The sequence below is a fragment of the Mustelus asterias genome, chromosome 18 (assembly GCF_964213995.1).
Source record: "Mustelus asterias chromosome 18, sMusAst1.hap1.1, whole genome shotgun sequence".
In the NCBI taxonomy this organism is placed as follows: Eukaryota; Metazoa; Chordata; class Chondrichthyes; order Carcharhiniformes; family Triakidae; genus Mustelus; species Mustelus asterias.
In genome coordinates this window covers 65932053-65941666 of record NC_135818.1, presented here as the reverse complement: position 1 = coordinate 65941666, position 9614 = coordinate 65932053, and the positions used below count along the sequence as shown (strand labels likewise).

The following is a 9614-nucleotide window of genomic DNA, read 5'->3' as shown; positions in this document are numbered from 1 at the left end:
AGGAGAAAGTTACACCTGTAAGCAGTTGAATGAATTTGATTATAGGTAGATGATATGCGAAGCACAAGAAAAGGGGAGACAACAAACTTGTGAACTTTGATCAAAACTAAAGGTTTGATTAGCCAAACGAAACATTGATGCTGACCGTGAACCGTGACTTGTTGCATTATAAAATTATTTTGCAATTTCAAGTACCTAAAAAATGTACCATTGAATAAATACTACAGAGCATGTGTTTCTAATGTCTCTTCCTTAGCAAATATTGGGGGTTCAGAAAGAAGGACGATATAATTGCGCAAAATAATCGTCAGCCTGACAACGAAAATGTAGTTGAAAAAAAACACTTCGATGTCACCCATCTGAAGCGAGAGGTGTACAATTATTGCCGGTATTATGTTAAAATTATGGTGGTTTGAAAACGTTATTGTACTAGAGGGATATGTGTATTTGCATTTAACAAGGGTGTTGCAACAGCAATGCAATATTATGGCTCTAATATAATTTGCACATATGAAAGGATCAACGTACCCCGTTAAATGCATCTATTGAAAACATTTTTTGGATATACTTCACGTTAAACGCCTTTTGAAGAGCCGCCACTCGAACGTTGTCTTAATCTAGTTTTCAGCTCTGAAGTTGCTTAATTGAATTATTAATAAATGCATTGCAATCTGCAGATTTTCTTATGTGGCATGTTCAACCTAAATCATTCAGCCATGACTGACAGGAGCAATTCTAAGAATTATATTGAGAAGAAGCATCGACAATTCGCAGATATAATCAAGGTACTCAATGTTTTTTCTTATTTGGTATTTGATACAGATTTCCTCCTTAGTATTGCATTTTAACTTGTAGCAGCGTACTCTATGATAAATCAATGCTGCTCGGATTCCTTTCTGGTGATCTGAAGGGAAAACAAATGACATTATCATAAAATACAATTTTGATGTATTTTAAATTCCGTGACTATATCCAAAAAGAACACTAGAAGTGTCAAATTGTATGGTTATGGATAGAACTACAATTAATAATTTATTATAATGGTTATACTGCAAGCAGACTTTTAAATTTAAAACGCATAGCATAAGTGCGTTTAGTACTGCATTACGAATCAAACGTTTGCCAAATGATTATATTGCAAATGCTGTATGTTTTCACATATTAATGGTTATTATAAACAATTGCAAACTCACAATTTTGCTCTGCAGTAGCAAGGATTGCAATCCGTTTCATCAGGTGAGTTAATCTGAAAACTGCTGAAATAATTCAAGCAGTGTGTTTCAAATTACATCAGGATTTAAAACTAAAAACAGCGGTACGCTCTCTAACACACTGGCAATTAGCATCAGTACATTTATCACTGTGTGCACAAGACTTTGAATACTGTACATTCACTTGCATCCTGGACAACTTTAAAATGTTCCCTATACTGTGTCTATTCACAAGCAATGTAATAAAAGTTTATAAATGAACCTGGCACTATCAACTGCGAAAACAATTGTAACGACTTCAAGGAAAATAAGCGGCAGGAATGTGGGGTAAACTATTCTTGGCAAATCTTTATGGCTTCTTCAAGAATGCCACAATGTAGGTAGCAAAACATCTATGGTGATAATCGTTTCCACTTGAGGCTGGTGACATGCGTCCCATGAAAGACTTTTAATTAACCAAAAAGCCGATCTTAGGTTGAGGGTTGATTTAAAACTGCAATCAGACTACTGCCAATGAGAAATGATCAATGTACCTCTTCCTCCTAAGTGTTGGCGATACAATATCTAACTTTTTCTTGTCAACTCTGATGTCTCTGAAAACAGTGGAAGACAAAGAATGCCACATAAAATTTGGAGTATGATTTTGGTAGTTAGAGCAGAACAGTGGCAAATTAAATTTAATGCTGATAAATATAAAATATAGAACATTAGTTGAAAATGTGTAACACAAGTAAGTCATCAGTGCAAGAGGGAAATTTGTAATGGCCATTTTCAATGTGTCTGATCAATGTGACCAGGCAACTGAATAGGCTAATAGGATGTGAGAACATTTACCAGAAAAAGACTCCACTAGTTCCGCTAAATTTCAATGTTCAATTCTCGTCACCATGCACAAGAACATACATAGAGACTAGGGAAGGTGAACAGAATAGCAAAAGGACATCTCATTAAAGGTTTGAGTTGTCAGGTTCAGGTCTAACGTCTAGAAAGTAGGCTAATGTGGAAGTTACCTTTATCGAAACTATAAATTATTAATTATAGATCAGTATAAATAAGCCAAGGAATAAGCCAAGGAAATAGAGTCGCTTTATATAAATTAAATCAGTAGTAAATTTAAACCAAATATTGAGAAGAACATCCTTACTCAAATAGTGCTAAACGTTTGGAGTCGTGTACCAGTTAAGGTCTTGGAGATTAAAAATGAACACATTCAAAATATTAGTTGGTACCGATAGTAGCGTTATGAACTAGCCGGACCCCCGAGATGTCACATGTTCCTATTTTTTTCAGGCATACTTACAACTGATAAAGCAATAAATCGAAAATGGTTTCGTTTGTGCAGATATCATTGGGTTAATAAATTAAATTGATAAATGTAGAAAAGGTTTCAGTGATTTATTTTTTGTGGCAAATTTTAATTTTCAAGGAAAGATAATCAAAACTTTTTGTTATAGGCTACAAGTGAAGAGGTTACACATTTTCCCATACAAATATATTTATATTTAAAATATTATTTATTGTAGGTTTCAGAGAACGTTAACGCTCTATTACTAATGCATGCATTTCACATTAAAGTTTGGTAATTTAAACGCAAATAATGCACTGCGGTTAGTTTTAGATTAATATTCTGTATTTAACTACTTCATACTTCGCAACGTATATAATTTTAAAAAGGCTTGATTTTTTTGTCTTGAGAGCCTAACTTCGGTATCAATGGATGCCCGTGTGAGAAAGAATTCTATTCACATGGCGTGTTTAGCGTCCATAAAATTAACACCTCGGCAGTGAATTCTTATTTGACATTAGATAGCATTTTCCCACAATCATTTTGATAAGTCGCTAATCAGTGCGATTTCCACGTCAGGTTAAAGTTTGTCAGCTAGATTGGAAGAAATGTGACATTTTACTTGAATTCACTTCAATTAGAATGTTAGTCCACCGAAATCGCAATTTTTGAAGCCTGTTGCAACAATACGCTTGTCAATTCAGGTCAATTTCATTGACTCAAAATCAGCCAACCAGTAGCCAGCCTAAATCAGAACAAACCGGTAAGTTCATCCAATGTTGGCGAAAAAGAGAAGCGAATTTACAACATTTAAGTTAGAACTGAATGCAGTTGCTTTAAAATAACAAACTGGACTCTAAAATATTTTCATTTAAAGAAATGCACTCACCCATTCAGTCGTACGTTTGCCATTCACTCTTCCTTGTCTTTTGTTGTATATAGTTCAATGCTGTCTGAACCTTTGCCTTTTGCTTTGCCTACCTCTTGCGGATTCGAAATGTTGCATGGTAAATCTTTTGTAAACTCCTCGTTAGCCAATACAACATCACAGAATACTTAAAGCGCCCTTTGTCCTCCAGGGACTCGAGATCCCATCATTAGCGTTTATTACTCAGAGAAGTTTGACAACGTTATTGACTACTTACAAGACTTTTCCATTCATTCCCGTTGAGGTCTATCTCACGCTTGAATAGAAACGGAAATATTTTTGAAATATTTCCGTAGGTAGGGCACAAAAGAGAATAAGCTGTCGCACAGCTCCTCCCCTGATCACGTTAAAGTACAATATTTTCTTTCTCTTCGGGATCACAACGGATCGAGAAAGCGCTTTACGGTAATATTGTACTTCTATGTTGTACGAATATGCCTGGAAAACGCCAAACAAGCGATGAACTTAAAACCTTTTCCTAAGGCGTATTAAAAGTAAGACCAGTAGCCAGTAACTATTCTCCAATGTCCTTTCTTACATAATATCTAGTTAGTATGTTTGGCTGTTACTTCTTACTCGTGTATTGCTAAACAACTGAACGCTCCCACCATTTGACTCCAACAGGAATCATTTCCAGAACTCTGGTTGCAACATTCATAAGCACACGTGGATGATTTTTCTCCATTATAAAAACGTAATTTCGCTGAGAAATCGCTCAAACCTAATCTTGATAAAATATACACATAAAGTGTATAATATACACATAAAGCTGCAGTGAACCACGGAACAATAAATAGAAAATGATTTTTTTTCATCTATGTCATCCGATCATGCAACTCCTTATTTAACAGTGAGTTTTCTAAATATACACTGCCGGACAATTAACTTTCCCCTTTTATTTGATAGCAATTCTCCTGTCTGGCAGAAGATTCCTGGGATCATTTCATGTTTGCAACCGCAACCCCTATGAGCTGAGATCTCAGTCTCGCAGCGTGAACACAGTAATTCATAAATTACAAAAGTCGACAAACTTTTCACCGATTTGTTTCTAGCTCGCTAAAAGCCGAGGAAAGTTTTTCTTTCGTCGATTGGGTGATTTCTGCTACATCGATAATGATTGGTCACATGCCCTATCGGTATCACTGCCCAGTGTATGGGATGCTAGTAAATTTCATAACTCATACAAGATGCTCCATGTTCATTGGCTCTCGATGATGTCATAAATAGACAAATATTAGCTCTAACTGACAGTGGATTTATTGGAATTATCTACACTAAAAGAAAAACATCGATCTATTAAAAAAGGTGAGCTCTTGATTTGAAAATAATAAGTAACTTGCATGTCGTTTAATTGCAAATTTGACCGGGTAACACGGATATTTAACCTTGATTGTTTTACAGCTACAGATCTCTTCCGGGTGAAGTCGCACTGTGCAAGCTTTGAGCCGAACTGCAGTTGGCAAGATGACTGGAATAGAACAGCAATTACACTGATGGTTGCTATTTAACAACAACATAGGGGGGAAATCTGTAAAAATACAAATTGATGAAAATAGACACCCAGGGTGATTGCCAAACCCATTAATGCCCACCAGTTAATTTCGGAAGTCTCTTTTGCATCATTCTGAGACAGTAGTTATACACAAGGCAACAGCAATGAAATGGGCAGTCGTGGGCTCAGCAAGTTAATAGAACGTATAGAATGAGCATATTGACAAATTTCGACACGAAGCAATGTTTTGAGGATCATTACCTAAAAGCTGTAAAAATATCAACTTCCCTGCGTTCATTGAAACATGAAACAATAATGTGTACATAATTTTGTAACGACCCATATGGTTAAACATTTGCCTGGAGTAATACAGCTGGAACAACACGACTATTGCTCATTTGTAGCAATATCTCCTGACAGCCCTGATTTGTTTTTGATTTGGCGAACGGAACTGCATTTTAGTAATTAACTTTTAACTTCATTGTAATAATGTGGCCGTCCATAGAGGAACTCTCGGTGAAACATGCTGTCTGACAATTATTGACAATAATGTTATCTAACGATATGAAAATAATCCACCAAGAATTGCCCCCAATTGTGTTTTTGTAAACCTTACTGTTTATGTCTTCATGCCTATATTTTATACAAATAAACACACAATCTGACTGCTGATAGGTATCGTTTAAAATTCACAACAGACACAAGGAAGAATTCGGTGCATTTAGTCAATATGTTTGGCATTTGAGTGCAGTTCAATGCACGTAGTACCTGGTTGTTGTTTGTTGTTGCTGATTTCTAGGTAGCCTACCGTGTGTGTATGAACACAGCATGAGGCATAACACGCTTAACAGATAAATATATCACTACAAATTGGGTTAATACATATCTAATTTATTTTAACAATGTCCTCTGATGCGATCGCAGATTTCAAACAAGATTTTATGATACATAGGATTTACTAAAATCGCCAATTATGGAATTATTTAAGACTCGACAGGTATTATTGCCCTGTGTAACAATATTAACAAGTAAATTTTGTTGATTTCTATCAGTCCAAACCCTGATGTGTTCCTTTGTATACACCATGTGTTGAATTAAAATATGCCTGTTGGTGCACACTGCACAATATGTGCATTCTAATAAATGAAGATGTCGTTCCCTTTAATTTAAAGTGAATGTCCACATGGCATCGTTATGTTATGTTTAAACCGCATTTGTGAGACATCTTACAAATTTAAATAAAATGCATACACAAATAAAACAACACTAACATGATTCACGCAAAAAAAAGAACTTCACCATACCTTTTCTGTAACACTTAAGAATTGCTTTGTCTGCACTAAGAACTGTTTTCATGTAAGGCACTTCACATCAAATGCAAAGAGTCATCTCCGAATATTTCTCAGCAGTTGGGTGTTCGGTGTTAATACTCGACTACCGTTTTAGAACGTTGACATCTGAATTTGGGAAGTAATTGAAATCCACGGCTAATTTCTTATTGCGATTCAAAAGGACAACAAAACAGCGTTTTTTGATATTAAAATAAAACATTGCCCTACTCTGCACGAAAACCTAGTCTCAGATTGATGACCATCCTTCCATATGCTGTTGCAATGGTTATTGACGTACATAATTTTACGTATTTATCTGTTTATCCCCCTTACATTTTATATGCTATTTCAAAATCCGTCAACGCAAAATTGAATTGTTAATCTGCTTGTAAACTTTAGCAAGTTTTACAAGGTTTAATTAAATGTTTCCAATTGTCTTTCACTATGATAAACACGAGCTGCATTCATAACAGCTGTAAAGCAAAATAGAATGTAACGCATAGCTGACAACCCGCCAGACAGCTCGCCTGTGCTGTTATCATCATTCAATAAGCGTAACTGTACATGGACAAGGCATAAAGTGTGGTTCACATCTTTTGTGTCGCTCTAATTCTTAAATGTTTTGCAGCAGAAAAGAAAATCAAGTTAAATCGAAAGACTGAAGCATTCATTTTCCTACTACGGGAAAGGCAAATGAAGCTAATCGGAACGAGCAAAAAGAGCAAAGTTCGAGCGCTTTAAAGATCAACGTCAAATTGTATAACACAAGGCCATTTTGGATCTCCGAGGTTTAGTCAGCCTGTGGCATGACGCTTGGCTTTAACAGTGTCGGATTAACAGATCCCTTCCAAGTATAGTTGATTCAGATTAAATCTGAAATCCTCCTCGGCCAATGAGAAATATTTATGTAAAACGCCCCCACGGTCTTTACAATTACAAGGACAATCTATTCAGGAAAACGCAGATGAAATGAAGAAAATGTCCACTGTTAAATATTTTATTTATCTTTCAAACCGTGTATCCACTACCCAATGAACAATACTCTACAGATAGTCTGTGCACAAATGAACAAACAAAGAATGCAAAACAGCTAACAAAGCAATCCTTTTAAATAGATAAACAAACATATATATGTATATATATATAAAACTTTAAAGTAAAGTAAAAAAATAACACCGTCTTTCAACATGAAATACCCACGAAGATACAGGGCAGGTGCTCAGAATTTTGCAGCTTGGCAGAAATGGTTTATCGAGGCATCACTTCGGTAATTTCTTTCCTATATGCATCCTTTAGAGAAAAGTAACAGCGAGTTTTTGATTTAAAGAACGTGGTTATTAGAATCTTCTGCCGTGAAAGCAGCACAGCCGTTCCTAAGAAAATGATGCAAGGACGTGGCGGCTGGTGTGCTCCACTGTCGCTACTGTACGTCTTTACTCGACTCATTGTGCAGGAATTTGGAGGCACTCTCAGCATGCGGGGCTCCCTTCTCAGATGTCGCAGTCACTGTCGCTCGATGTGATGGAGATGGCCGAGGTGGCCGCTTTGCTCCTCTCGGAGACGCTGCACAGACTGGCAGCGGGACTTGACGCACCCACCAGCGGCTCCACAGCAGCCTCCTCCTCGCTCAAGGAACGCACGGACGCCTGTGACAGAATCTGCTGCTGCAGCCTGCTCTCGGGGAGGGAAAACACAGCGAGGAATTACTATCTAAGCGGGGCGGGGAGGAATGTGCACAGACACACACACACACATGCTTCGAAATCGGTAGCTAATCACATACTCGAGGATCACCTCGAAGATTTGTACAATGGAAGATGAGCAACATTGTCAACAATGAAGTTTTAAGACTTAAGCCTTTAAAAGAAACTGCTGGCGTTTCCAAATAAATATGGTGAAGCAGTTAAAGGCTTCTTAAAACCATCGCAATTGACTCAGTAGAGAACTGAAGGCAGGAAAGTAAAGATTCATTTGATGAGATAGTTAACACTAACATTTAATAGCATCCATTATTTCCTAAACACGCGCTTTACAGAAGAATCTAAGCGTTTGTTTGGAAATAAATCCAGCCCCAATATTGGACCACTAAGGGTTAATGTGAATGGTTAAGCTCAATCGCGCTGCAAGAGCTGAATTTTGAAGTATTTTCCTGTCAGATATGGATTGCAGGAATCCGCTTCTCTGTGAGATACACGCAGGTAGGCATCGATGGATCAACCAATGCAGATTTTGTGGCCTATTAATTTAATGCAATTAAATGTTTTATTACCTTACAGACGATTTTCCAAATTGCACAAATACAAATAAAGATACGTTTACGTTTTGCTAAATTTACATCATAAAATCGTTTGGATGTTAAGATTTTTCAATCGTGGCTGGCCCCTGCTTGATGAATTGCAGCTGATGTTGACAAAGCAGCCTCTTATTTTAATCCAATGCATATTTACAAGCACGTAAAAGGTTGTACATAGAACACCGACCTGTTTTTAGCTGCTGCTGCCCTGTCCCTTTGTCTACGATTCTTAAACCAGTTACCCACTTGTGTAGGTGTAAGTCCGGTGGCTTGGGCAAGCTCTCGTTTTTTGCTGGGATTTGGATAGGGGTCCTGTAGGTACCACTCCCTCAATAAATGCCTCGTCCTCTCCTTGAAGCAATGAGTCTTTTGTTCTCCGTCCCAGATGGTCCTGGGCAGAGGAAACTTCTTTCGAACTCTGTACTTGTCCACTGGACCCAAGGGGCGACCCCTCAGTTTCTCTGCTTCCTGGTAGTGCGCTTCCAGCCAAAGGGCCTGCAGCTTGCCGTGTGACTCCTTGGTGAACTTGTGATTCTCCAGGATATGATACAGCTCTCGGAAGTTGCCCGTGTGGAATGCCACGATCGCCCTAGCTCTGAGGACGGACTCGTTCTTGTTGAGCGCCTCACATGCTGCTGGGGCCACTGGCAGGGACCAGAGGAAGCGACCAAGGCGCTCAATGTCTCCGCTCTCCTCCAGGGTCTCACAGACCCCCGCCACCTGCTGAGGGCTGAAATTCAGAATTGGCAGTTGGAACATTGATTCTTTTTTTAAAATAAAAGTTAAAGCCAGATAAATGCAAAAAAAAACAAGTCAACGGAACGAACTCCAACCAGCAAGGCAAACAGACGATGCGTCCTCGTTCGATTCCCAGACGCCAGATATGAACTTGGTGCTCCAAGTACCAGGGTTAGATCCTTTGCGGTTTCGATGATGAGATGCTGTTAAAAGGGGGGAAAACATTCAACCCATATCTGATTTTCTATTGGACTTGGCAGATTCGGTATCCGGTTGCCATGGCTGCCTGTCAATCACTGTCAAGTTTGCCAATCAACCAGAAGCTAGGGTAAGGAT

At 38.0% G+C, this 9614-nt stretch overlaps 1 protein-coding gene across 1 annotated transcript; it reads right to left on the bottom strand.

Moving 5' to 3' along the window:
* Positions 1-7737: 7737 nt before the first annotated feature.
* LOC144506848 (homeobox protein SIX6) lies at positions 7738-9299 on the bottom strand. Its single transcript, XM_078233203.1, has 2 exons — positions 8728-9299; positions 7738-7918 (listed from the first exon to the last, which is right to left on the bottom strand). The coding sequence occupies exons 1-2, from the start codon at positions 9297-9299 to the stop codon at positions 7738-7740; spliced, it is 753 nt and encodes a 250-aa protein (XP_078089329.1).
* Positions 9300-9614: the final 315 nt, after the last annotated feature.